The sequence below is a fragment of the Microcaecilia unicolor genome, chromosome 3 (genome assembly GCF_901765095.1).
Source record: "Microcaecilia unicolor chromosome 3, aMicUni1.1, whole genome shotgun sequence".
Taxonomy (NCBI): Eukaryota; Metazoa; Chordata; class Amphibia; order Gymnophiona; family Siphonopidae; genus Microcaecilia; species Microcaecilia unicolor.
The window spans coordinates 122805345-122819285 of NC_044033.1; the positions used below are offsets into that span (position 1 = coordinate 122805345).

The 13941-nt window shown below is 43.6% G+C and overlaps 1 protein-coding gene across 1 annotated transcript in view; it reads right to left on the reverse strand.

The window, feature by feature from the left end:
- Positions 1-2198: 2198 nt before the first annotated feature.
- Positions 2199-13941, reverse strand: part of TASP1 (taspase 1) — a 317359-nt gene continuing 305616 nt past the window's right edge. The window contains 1 exon segment of the mRNA XM_030196341.1: positions 2199-3376. Within this exon segment, the coding sequence (XP_030052201.1) occupies positions 3284-3376 (93 nt within the window). The 3' untranslated portion in view covers positions 2199-3283.

Sequence of the window (13941 nt, forward strand, 5' to 3'; positions counted from 1 at the left end):
GAGGGAGGGAGAGATATCTGTTTCATTATTACATAAACCCTCACAGAATAGAAATCATCTAAAGATTACAGTGGGTTGAAACTTAAATGGGAGCAGGAGGTGGGGGCTCCTTTGACACATTGGGATATATCTGTTTCTGTTGCACATATACCAACCCTCATTACCGATGCACAACTAAGGGAGTGTGCTTATCGTATTATTCATAGAGCATACATCTCTTCTACTCAGTTATTTCATATGGGGGGGTTTGACGGAACCTACCTGTCTGAAATGTGGGAGAGATTCGGGGACATTATATCATGCTTTGTGGAGCTGCCCCGCGGTGCAAGCATTTTGGATTTTGGCGCCAGGTAACACGTTTTATAGAACATGAGCTGGGAATTAGGGTTCTAGGAACTGTAGAACAGCTGCTTCTAGATGTGCTGGGAGACTTTGGGAGCCAGAATAAGTATAATGTGATGCTCCTATGTAAGCTGTGTTTACTCGCCCGGAAATGCATTTTGCAATACTAGCCAGTGCAAGATTCCCCCAGCCTATTGGCACTGGAGGAACCAAGTGCACTTCTTGGTGTCCTGGGAGACCCGAGAATCTCGGTCTTCCCCAAAGAGGCGGAAAATGTTTTTGGCCACCTGGGGGCTATATCTCCAGGTTTTGCACCCTCGAGGTCACAGTCTGATCCTTAATGTGATATGAAGAGTATTGACATACTAGTTTCCCAAGTTGAAATAAAAATTTTGGTTTATTCGGGGGGGGGGGGGGGGGGGCGAAGGGGGAGATTGGGGGGATGAAAGGGGGAAGGGGGGATTTCAGGAATAGGGAGAAGGAGGAGGGAGATAACTGTTTCTAGTTTGGCGTTATAAACATGATTCTGTTTATGGTATTTTGCTGCATTATTAGTTTGGGAAGGTGCTGTTAACATGGTGGGAATCAAGATGGGGGGTGGGGGGGTGGGAGGGGGTAAGTAAATCTTAAACATTAGAGGACAGACTTTATTATGCCATCTTTACATTATACACATTTGTATCTTTTTTTTTTGGATACTCATATTGTTGTAAGTGTTTTCAATGTATGGATATAAATAAAAATGTTGAAACATAAAAAACATTTTTTTCATTGTTCTTGGAGGGGGCATTCTGGAGGCAAAGAGTGGGTGTTCCTGACCCTGTTCTAATCAGTTTGCAAAGCTACATTACTGCATGCTAACTGGTAGTGCATGAGCCCTTAACACCTCACGGACTACTGCACGCTAATGGTAACATTAGCACATGCAACTAAAAAATAAAATGGATAAGGGGTCCAAAAGAGCAAATGTCTCCAACAAACACAATGACCCCTTGTGATAAACAAGACTTGTGTGTCCAGCAGTATCAATGCTGAATATTTAAATATCAGAAGGAAAAAGCCTCAAAGAACTCTGGATCACAAGATCTATGGAGCTGGAACGATCGTAAACGATCTACAATTCATCATCGGCTGAAAAAACCTTCTGTGAACAGCTATGGGAAACACATCACACTGTATTATTTTGATGCACATAAAAAATTGACAGTTAGCTTCAATTTGTGAGGAAAGTCCCTAGCTTTCAAAAAGCTTCAAACGCTTCTCCTGGCAGCTCGAGTGGCTATCTTCTGCGTCTGCCAGCAGCTACAGACCAACGTTGGCCAGTGTTTTGCTCGGCTCGGCTCACATCTGCCCTGCTGCTTCAGGGTCTTTTAATGCGGGGTGAACGCAGATGGCCACTTCAACTTAAAGCGCCGCAGATGATGAATTGTAGATTGTTTACAATCTTTCCAGCTCCATAGATCTTGTAATCCAGCATTCTTTGAGGCTTTTTCCTTCCGATATTTAAACATTTAAATATTCAGCTTTGATACTGCTGGACACACAAGTCTTGTTTATCACAAGGGAACATTAGCACATGGCCATTAATTCAAAAAGTAGAAAATCAGTCATTTTACTGCTGCAATAAAATGTCCTTGGTACATGGGAAAAATCCACATAAAGGCGTGCTTAGGCCACTTTTTACCGCAGCTTAGTAAAGGGACCCCTTAGTAAAAAGGCCCCTAAAACTACTTTATTGGTATTTTTACCAGGGCATCACAATCTTGATAATGTAATTTTCTCTTGAAGATACCATTAAAACGTAACACAAGCCAACACCAGCAGAAGAAAATATACTCCTGTATGAAGTACTGCTGTCATTTTTATTTACTCATGTAATAATTGCAGAGCTTTTTAAAAATACTTCCTACAAAATAAATACAATAAAACAGAGGTGACTAACAAAAGAAATACAGTTTACATATTTTTGTCCAACCAACTGTACTATTTCCAAGACAGGCTGAAAACAAAAGCACAGGTATTAATATCAAAGCTGCAGAAAAGATGTGTCTTTCACATCTAATAATAAGGTTCTTTATTGTCCATTGTAAAAATATATTTAACAAGAAACAAAGAATAACATTGAATCATTCCAGAAACTCTGCTTTTCATTTATAGCTTTACTCTGAAATATTCTGTTATACACAAAGTCTGAGCATTACAGTACACTTTCTTCATGTAACGTTTTTATTTTATCTTATTTACTGGGATTTATTAACCACACATTTGATGCCGTGACAGTTCATTTAGCATAAAAGTTTGTAAGTGCTTTCAAAGAAAAATACAAACTGCATTGTAAGACTGTTTGAAATGTCTGCTCTTGATTTTGCTTTCTGACCATGGAGAATGGTTTCAGTTAGGAAGTCTTTTTAAAAAGACTGTAGTCGGGCTGAAATCTGAATTTAAAGACATCACTGGTTCCACTTAACTGAAATATTACAAAATCCATCCCCATCTCCTCCACCCCACCCCCACCAATTTACAAAAGCACTACCACTGTTAAATCACCTGAATGACTACCACTGCTACCTGGCACTTTCTGTATTGGGAATATTAATGCCAGATGCTATATAGGAATCAAAAGTTTTCTATAGTCTTAGGTTTTTTTGAACATTGTAAACAATTAAGTATTGTATGGTGGACAATCCTTTAATTCATGCCAGTCCTTCATTTATGCTGTTGGAAAAAAAAGCAAATCAGCAGGCAGACACACACACAGATATACATACACACACATCACACAGACTATAGCAGCACTTGTGTATCAAGTCAAATAGTGCATGTGGTCACAACAAAGCCTGTAAAGGAAGATCAAATGCCCACTATCCTTTAAAATACATGACAAGCTTATTAGGGAAGGTGTACTCAGACACTTCAGAGTGAGTTCATATACCAAATTTGTTCAGATCAAGGAGCTCTCCAGTCTGCAGACCCCTCCTTCGATTGCCACTGACTGTCCTGCAACAGCTCCAGGAGGAAGTCTTGAAATGTGAGTCTGAGAAGAAAAAATTACAATTATTGGAATGATATACAGGAGCCAGACATAAGTGGTGGGGTAAAGCAGGGCAAGTAAAGAGAAAGAGGTCTGCATGCCTGTTCACATACAAAATATTGAAACAAATAATTTTTCGCTTGAGGATTTCAGTTTTTGCAGCTTTGGAAAGGTAAAAAAAATTCTACAGAAAAAAAATACGTATGCAAAAACTGAGTCAAAATTGCGATATGGACCTTTTGTCATAAGAACATAAGAGTAGCCATACTGGGTCAGAACAATGGTCCATCTATCCCAGTATCCCATTTCCAAACAGTGACAATTCTCTGCTCTCCCATCAAAGCTATGCCTATGTGCATATTGTGTGAAAGTAGTCTCCATAATTCCGTGTATATATATTGCTGCACAATTTTGTAACAGACATTTTCCATGGAAAATGCTTCATAAAATTACTCTCTAATCCCCCCTGTTTACTAAAGCTTAGTTCGAGTTATCTGCAGCAGGGCCCATTTATGGGTATTTTGCATTTATTGTGGATGAATGTTTATTACTTTTTCCTTATTGTTAAAAAAATTAGTTTTTCAGAGTTTTATATTTCATAATTTCTGGTTTATCTCATTGTAAAAATTTAATACAGATTAAAAAAAAGAACTTCAATAGGTGACACAAAGTCTGGTGTCATCAAGAAGGTTTTAGGTATACAGGAGGATGGGACAATACATGGAAAAACAAAAGACTATATTGTAATGATTGGATGCATCTCACTGTGGCAGGAAAAAGAATCCTTGGTGAGAAATTCAGACAATATGTTTCAAGGCATTTAAACTAGAACGTGAGGCTGGCATATGAATGCAGGTCATTTCCAGTGGTTACCCCCCAGCAAAAGATAAGATGTGACAATAGTAAAGAAAGCAATGTAAACAACGTTAGCAAATCACTTCTTACCAACATAGTAGGAAGTGAAACTAAACAAAAAACTAAACAGAAGATGAGACTGCTATTGAAATGTAGCTGGAAAGTGATGACCACAAATGCTCGCAATCTAAGCAACAAAGTTCATGATCTGCAAGCCCTGATATTAGAAGCAGACTTGGATACTGATGCTATCAGGTAGCTGGCTGGGTTCACATCAGGCTCTGCAACTTAGACTAAATAACTACATTTTCTGCTTACCTTCTGCTTATTTACAACCCATACTTTTACTGACTTCTGCTCAGTCTGTGTTGAGGTACCAGTCCTCAATTTTACTCAGAACTTCTTCCATTTATTTTTGGCTGGAGAAAGGAAATTTTATCTCCCCTAAATATCTCTCCTCATGCTCCGAGATTGGAGCTGGATCCTTGTTTACATCTATCCTTCTTCTGGAACAATAAAGAAAAAGCCTACAGCGACCTGCATCAATTGGACCATCCAAGGATATCAGAACCAGAAACTCTAAAGTTCATACCTGCAATCCGTGAGTTAAAAAAGTTTTATTTTAACTACATAATCTATAACCTACTTCTGTAACTCTGAATCTTTTAGATTCCTTAAAACTAAAGGAAACCTATGCACTGTCTCCAAGAATTTCACACATTTGTTTCTCTATTTGATGGAAAACTTTGAACTCACAGGCCTGGTCTGAATTTACAACTTTAAAAGGTCTGTTCTTTCAGCTATTAAAGCCTTAACCCTGCATTGCCAACTAGGAAGACTGCTGAGCTACAGGGTGTACTCCAAAGAGTGGATTGCAGTGCCACCCAGTGAAATTTTGCCTAACTAGCTTCTGACACAAAAATGTGTCATGAAAGCATCCCAGTGGTGTGTGGGAGAAGGCAAAAATACAAGAGGTCAAACACCTACATAACAGTACTTAAAAGATCACCTCATTGTCACACCAAAGCTACTCACAGCACCCCCAGACCACCCTTGGGAACTATAGGATTGGTGAATGCCAGATCAGCTGCAAAGAAATCCTTGGTGATCCATGATGCCATAAATGAACAGCATCTTGACATCCTAGGAATAAGTGAAACCTGGCTAGATGAAAGTGGGAGTTTACCACTGGCTGAACTATGCCCAACAGGTTTCAATATCCAACATCAACCATGACCAGGAAGACAGGGTGGAGGGGTAGCAGTATTGATTCGGAACACAATCAAACTGCGCAGAATATCCATCCCCCAGCTACATGGATCAGAATCTCTTTTAATCCAACTTGAAGAGGAGAAGCCAATCTGGCTGCTCATGATTTACAGAGCACCTCATCAACACATTATCTGTAAAAGAACTCCTAGACCTGATTACTCAAGTGACCCTGAATTACCCTAGGCTGGTGATCATGGGAGACTTCAATCTACATATCAAAACCCCAGATACCACCACAGCTGCCTTTCTGGACACGATTACAGCACTAGGATTTACACAGGTGATCAATTCTCCAACCCACGAAAAGGGTCACATACTAGACCTGGTATTCTACAAAGGGGTGGATATCCCAGAATTCTGGGATAACAGTATTGAAATAACACCCCTATCATGGTCAAACCATTTTCTAATTAAATTCTCCCTAAGTGACCACCTGAAACAAATGGCACCTCCCAAAGTTTGGAAGAAGATCAGAGACAAAAAAAAGCTGACCGCTGAGAATTTCCTATATAGATGAAAAGACAACAGTGGCAGAACAAGTTGACATCTGGAATACACACCTAGCCGAGACCTTAGAGAAAACAGCACCACTAAAAAAGGTCTTATGCCCCACTCACAAACGCTCACCTTGGTTTTCTCCAGAACTTCGGATCCTTAAACGCGAAGGACGAAAACTGGAAAGGAGATGGCGCAAATCTCACCTGGATAAAGACAGGATAAACTGCAGGAAGCACATGGCAAAGTACCGCCAAGCCTTAACAGCAACCAAAAAACAGTATTTCTCTCAATGCATTGCACAGGCTGCCAATTCAACTAAGCAGCTGTTCAGTATAGTAAACAGCCGACTGCAACCTCCACAACAAAACCAGCCTGCCCAGTCTAAACTGAACTGCAATGATTTTACTGCATACTTTGCCAACAAAATTAAAAGTCTCCAAAAGGATTTACAAGCAATCCCTCCCAGTGCCCAACCAGTCAACCAGGGGTGCACAAACTCGCCCCCTCCTAACAGAGACAGATGGAACACTTTTAACCTAATGACAGAGGAGAGCCTTGACAAAATCCTAAGAGACCTTTAACCAACTACCTGCTCCCTTGATCCCTGCCCATCAAATATAGTGCAGCAGGCAAGTATGGGCCTTATAGAAGGCGCCACAAAAATTGTGAACACCTCTCTTTCTAATGGGCAATTACCAACAGCATTAAAAAGGGTAGTGGTTCGCCCTCTGCTGAAGAAAAACAACCTTGAAAGTTACAGGCCAGTATCCAACATCCCGTTTCTAGGGAAACTCATAGAACAAACAGTCTGTGTTCAACTTAATGAATGGCTAGAAAAGAGTAACTGGCTAGATCCATGTCAATCTGGATTCAGACCTGGTTATGGAACAGAAATGGTCCTCGTATCCCTGCTAGGCGGTGTCCACAGAAACCAAGATAAGGGATTTGCCTTGATGTTAGTATTGCTAGATTTCTCAGCAGCTTTTGACACTGTGGATCCTGATATCTTGCTAGCACGACTGACAGAAGCAGGTATCAATGGAATAGTACTTGCCTGGTTCAGATCCTATCTATCAGATAGGCAACAATCCATAATGATTGGCAGCAACTCATCACCACCATGGACACTGACCTGCGGGGTACCACAAGGATCGATACTGTCACCTATTCTGTTCAATATCTACCTCAAGCCACTAGCTGAGCGGATTCAGTCAATGGACACTCAGTTCTACATCTATGCGGATGATGTGCAGCTACTCATACCCATTGAACCCGACTTACCTACAGCCTTGAATAAACTGATCACTTGTCTAACATCAATTCAAGAATGGGCTAAACACAACAAACTTTGCCTGAACCCAAGTAAAACCTAGCTTCTCTGGGTCCCTAACACAAGTGGATACATACCTGACATTAAAATCCCTTTTGGGAAGTATGAACTCCCCCTCAAATCACAAGTCAGGAACCTTGGAATACAGTTAGATTCAACAATTACTCTGATTCCCCAAATCCAAGCAACCTTCAAGAGCTGCTTATACTATTTGCGACAGCTACGCTGCCTCTCTCCTTACCTCGAGAAGGTAAATCTTATCTCAGTTGTGCATGCCATAGTAACATCAAGACTGGATTACTGCAATGCACTATACAATGGTCTGACTACAAAAGGCCTGCACCAGCTCCAGTTGATTCAGAATATAGCAGCAAGAGTCATAGAAGGTTGCAAGTGACGTGACCACATCACACCATTTTTGCAAAAACTTCATTGGCTACCAGTACAATACAGGGCTAAATTTAAAACTCTATGTCTGATCTTCAAGGCCCTGAAAGGATATGGCCCTGAGTATCTAAAGAATAGGACGATCCTCCACACACCGCCAAGGACACTAAGGTCCTCCCAAGGACTTTCACTAACTACACCCTCTCCAAAAGACATTACACGATGTGATACCCACAAGCAAGCCTTCTCCGGAGTAGCCCCCACACTCTGGAATGCATTGCCTGAAAGGCTCCACTTAACACAAGACTATCTCTACTCCAGAAAGCAGGTGAAAGCTTGGCTTTTCAACCAAGCCTTTAACGGAAGAAGTAACTAACTTGTTAGTCTCACTCACACACACAAGGATTGACTCAGGCTGCACATACTGAAGCGGGACATGTTTATCCACTCCTACCCTAGCTGAGATAATATTTAACCATCTCTCTGACCTCACGTGCAACTTTCTTCAAATCAATCACCTTACTTTCTAATTCTTCCTACTTTCTTACTCATCTATATATTACACCTTTGTCTTACCCTTCACTACCAATTATATTTCAATAATTTTTATTGATGAACATCCACAGTAAAAGATTCACTTATAGCAAGATAAGAAACATTTGAATACTAAGCACAATAAGCATGCAAGTTATACCACATTAGTTCTTAAAGTCATTGTCATCAAATATTTTCCCCCTTTCATTATCTCCCATCCCCTTCTTCTGTTATAACACTCAACATCTACCAAGAGAGTGTAGCCCGAAGAGCCTGTACTCTGATGGCCCCCCAAGATCCCCCCCCCCCAAGGTCTACACTTTATCCCTTATTCCCACCCCTCTACCCTCCCCTTCCCCGCCAAAACACTAGGTGTAAGTCAATAGGACAACAGTCAGAGTTATTCTATCAGTCAAATGTTCAAAAGGGAGCTTTTCGCTCTAGGGGGCAAAGAGTCCAAAAACGGGCCCCAGCGCAGACAAAATTTTTCAAACTCATTCATGTCACCTTCTTTTATCATCATACGTTCAGTTCGCAGACATTGTATCATCCGCATTCGCCAACTTTGAAGAGATGGGCCTTCTGACGATAACCACACTGCAAGAATGGACTTTTTGGCGATCAAAATAACTCGTCCAACAAAGCTAGTGAGGCCTTTCGACCTTGGGTTACTTAAGCAAGGCTTCCCAAACAGCAAGAGCGGCGAGCCAGACCACCGAGTTCTCCACAGAGCAGAGACCCCTGCAAGCAGAGTCGTCCAAAAGTTATGAATTTTTGGACAGGCCCAAAACATATGACCTAATGTCGCCCCTTCAGCATAGCACTTGGGGCACCTCCCATCTGGAGAGGCCCCTGCATAGAATGCTCGTCTGGGTGGCATGTGCATCCGGAAAGCAAATCGATACTGTAGCTCCCAATGATCCGCCAGGGAAGACACTCCATGCAGTGATAACACATGTTCTTTGAGTAAGCCCGGTGACACCTCTACCGATAAGTCTCTGCTCCAAGCCTCTGCGTATTTGCCGAAATCCGGTTCTGTAATTGTATCTCTGATATGTCTGAGATGGAATCTCAATGGGACTTTTAGTTGTGATCCTAAGGTAAATGCCCCTGACAATTCCTCTTGTACATCTTCCGCCAGCAACTCCCATGGTAGGCTCCTTGTATAATGTAGTAACTGCCAGTAATGGAAATAGTCTTAAGGGTGAAATAGGCCTCTTTTTTGTAATTCCTGGAATGATTGTAGTTTCCCCTCTTTGGTTAAAATCTGTTGCAAGTAAGTAATGTCTCGCTCTTTCCATTGTTTAAAGATGTTATACATCATTCCTGGGAGAAATTCAGGGTTCCCACACATTGGCAGCAATGGAGTAACCTTTGGTGAGAAGTGGTGCAATCTGCATATCCAGTGCCATGCCTTCTGCGCCTGGGGCAGGATGTTGGAAATGGTCAAAAGTGGGGAGGCCCCCCCACTCCCATGGAGGCAGCTACTGAAATGAATTGGTTCAAATAAATTCAATTCCATGGCTGTTGCTGAAAAATCCACAGTGTTACGGAACCAGTCCGTTACATGTCTCATAGCACTTGCAACCGCCAGGTGTCGCACATTTTGCAAGCCCAGCCCTCCATACTCTTTGGGAACATACATTTTGTCTAATGGGAATCTAGGTTTCTTTCCCCGCCACAGAAATTTCCTTAACAAACCATTCAATCGCCTTTCATCCTCATTAGTAAAATGTAGTGGTAGCGTTTGAAACATATATGACCAGCATGGGATAACCATCATATTATAAAGCGCGACTCGCCCCAAAAGGGAAATTGGCAGACCCCGCCACTGCTCCAGTTTTCTAGCTGTATCCCTCATTAGCTTTCGAATGTTCACCTCATATAGACAGCTTAATGTCCGAGGAATTAATATTCCCAAATACTTCATCTCTGACCCCGCCTTCTGCAGTGAAAAATCCTTGGGGGAAGGGCCATCTCCATGATCGTGCAGCCTCATCATTTGAGACTTTTCCCGATTAATTTGAAATCCTGATATGTCACTAAAACTTTCTATCTCCTTCAAGAGGGCTGGTAGGGCTACCCTTGGATCTGTAGAAATGATCAACAAGTCATCTGCAAAGGCAAATGTCTTTACCCGAGCTCCTCCCACTGACACCCCTGCCACCCCTTCCCCCCGCTGGATGCTTCTAATCAATGGCTCTATAGCAAGTACAAAAAGTAGTGGGGACAGGGGACATCCTTGTCTAGTCCCTCTCTCTATAGTTATTTGTTTAGTTCTCCCTCCATTAATCAGCACAGCTGCTTTGGGGTTAGAATACAGTGATCTAATGGCCCCTAAGGCCCAGCCTCTCACACCCACGAACTGTAGTACCTCAAACATATAGTCCCATCCCACCTTATCGAACGCTTTTTCAGCGTCCAGGCTGACCAACATTGTTTCGCAGCCCGCATGCTGAGTCTGAGCCAGGGCCAATAACAATCGCCGCACATTGGTTCCTGAGTGTCTATCACGGACAAATCCCACTTGCTCCTGGCCAATGAGCCCAGGTAGGCACTCCTGCAATCTATTAGCCAGCAGCTTTGCGAGAATTTTTACATCTACATTAATTAATGAGATCGGTCTGTATGAGCCCGCTTGATTTTCGGATTTCCCTGGCTTAAGCAATAATGTTATTAGGGCTTCATTAGCATAAGCTGGGAACTGCCCCTGAGCTACTACCTCTTCAAAGTATGAATGTAAGGGGCCCACCAGGTGCGGACTCAAAATCTTATAGAATTCGCTAGTGAACCCGTCCGGGCCTGGAGCTGAATTTGAAGGGAGAGTCCGAATAATTCCCTGCAGTTCCTTTCCTGTAATAGGGCCGTTTAGTTCCTCCACTTCCAATGCCGTCAGCGCTGGCATGCCGGCTTCTCTCAAATAATCTGTAATAGTTACTAAGGATGGGGAGGGGAGCTTTTTATATAGATCCCTATAGAATTTATAGAACACCTGTTGCACTCCTTCCCTCCCATTTTGAATGTGGCCAGCCTGATCCTCTACCGCCACTACCACTCTAGGCCCATCCCAGGACTTAACCACCCTTGCTAACATTGCTCCGGCCTTATTCCCGTATCTCTGGAAACGAAATTTTCTGGTCACTAAAGCTCTGGAGGCTCTTTCATGTAATAGGGAGTTTAAAGCTATTTGGGCTATTTTCATCTGTTCCCGGTTGTAATTTGTTGGGGCCGCGGCGAACCTACGCTTAGCTTTCCCCAAATTACGTTCCAAATTAAAGATCGCCCCTGTAATTCTACGTTCCCGCTTCACCGTAAATGCAATCACTGCGCCCCGTATAACCGCTTTCGCTGCCTGCCAGAACAGTGTAGGGTCATCCTTGTGTCTCCCATTAAATCGTAAGTATTCCCCCCAGCTCTTTAACAAATACTGTTTAAACGCAGGGTCAGTAGCCAGGTATGTGGGAAACCTCCACCCTCTTCCCCCCACCCCTGGATCTCGGTCTTCTAAGTCCAGCCAGACCATAGAATGATCTGATATTTCTTCCGGGCCAATCTCTACTGCACTCACATGCGGGAATACCCTTCGGTCTACCAAAATATAATCCAATCGGGAGAGAGTCCCATGAGCCCTCGAAAGGTGGGTATAATCCCGCTCCCCTGGGTGTAAAACACGCCAAGAATCCACCACCAAGAGCCTGCATGAATTGAGCTAAAATTCGTGATTCTGGGCCCCTCCGGGTCGCCCTCCCAGAGGAGGAGCTATCTAAAGTGGGATCGGCTACTAGATTAAAATCACCCATTACAAGTAAAGGTAATGATCTATGTGGAAGACACAACTGGAGCAGGTGGTCATAAAAAGGTCTACCATGCTGGTTGGGGGCGTATAGCGCTACTACCAAATATTCAACATGATGGAGCCAAAGACGTACCACCACATACCTCCCCGCAGGGTCACTACCCACCAAGTGCGCCTTAGCCACCGCCCCCCTTCGTATTAAAATTGCCACCCCACTTCTCCTGCCTTCAGCCTCTGCCCCGTATACCTCTCCTACCCAAGCACGTTTCAATTTCTTCAGTTCCTCCTGTGATAATCTCGTTTCCTGTATGCAGGCCACATCAGCCCTGTGTCTCTTTAAAGCCTGCAAGATCTTTGTCCTCTTAATTGGAGATGTTATGCCCCCTACATTCCAAGTTATAAATCTAGTCCGGGCACCCTTTGGTCATCAATATAGTACGTTCCATAAGTAAAATATCTAATAACGTACGGGTAGCCCAGGCGCCCAGCTCCACCTGAGTCTCCCTCTATCTTAACCTGTGGCCCTATGCCTACTCCCTGACTCTTAACCCACTGATGTTTTTTAATCCCTCCCTCCCCCCTCTTCCTCCCACCCTTGCCCTCCCCCCGCCCTCCCTTAATTCCCCCCCTCCCATCTACCCATGCCCTCTTCTTTCGCAACATCTACTAGAAGAGTGCTGGTCTATTGATGGCAGGGGTCCCCTTCCCCGCCCCATCACTCGCACCTGTAACATCCATTCCTTTTTACCCTAACATTCAAATACAATTTGTGCATAATACATAACAGTCCCCAAACAAACTGGTTCCAATGGCAATATAACATAACATATGCCAACTGGGTGCACCATTTACCAACTGTCAATGTGCAACTGTTACCTATCCTCGGGCTCCACCTCGGCCCTCCTTCTGTGATTTCCATCAGCCATTTTGTCCCGGAGGAGAGGGAGGATTCTCCCTTAATAGGCCCTGAGCCTCTTCTGGCGAGTGGTACATTTTCCAGCCTCCTGCTTCCAGCACTTTAAGCTGGGCCGGATATAGTAACATGAATCTTTGATTTTTCGATGCCAGATGGCGGCACACTGGCCGAAACGCCTTCCTGCGCTCTTGCAGGGCCGCAGAATAATCTTGAAAAATTTTTACAGCTGCTCCGTCGAATGACAATGAGTCCCATTTGGAGCGGGCCCCTCTCAAGATTTCCTCCTTATGCAGGAAGTTATGTATTTTAATTATAACCACTCTTGGCCGGTTGCCTCCTACAATCTTCCTACCCAAGCGATGCGCTCTCTCCAGGCACAGTGGGCCAACGCTGTCCGAAAGCGCGAACTCTGATTTCAACCAATTCTCCAGCTGGGTAGGTAGGGCACGATCAGACACCGACTCCGGAATCCCAATCAAGCGGAGGTTAGACCTCCGAGATCTATTTTCTAAGTCATCCAAGTGTTTTGTTTGCATTCGCAGCATTGCCTGCAGGTCTTGTACCGCGGATTCTCTGTCCCTGCTCGAGTCCTCCAACTCAGACACACGCACTTCGAGTTCCCCCGTTCTTCTAGTTGTTTCTCCTAGCAGCGACTCCACACCCGCCATCTGTGCAGAAAGTTTTGTTAGCTCAGGCTGTAATGCCGCTTTCACGGCTTCTGTAATTTGCTGCACCTGTAGCGGGTGGAATCTCGGAGGGGAGTCCGCAGTCGGGTCAGGCGCCATTTTGGCTTCCCCTGTTCCACGGCGCTTTTTTTCCCGGATTTCAGCGCGGATGCCCGAGTCTCTTTTGTAACAAAAGGATCCATCGATGAACAGTAGTTAAGCCTTCAATTTCGGAATGGTTCCGTTCGGGTTTCACTCGTTTTTCTGGGGATAAAGGAAGGGGAACCCCAGAGAGAAGAAAGACGCGACTTCCTT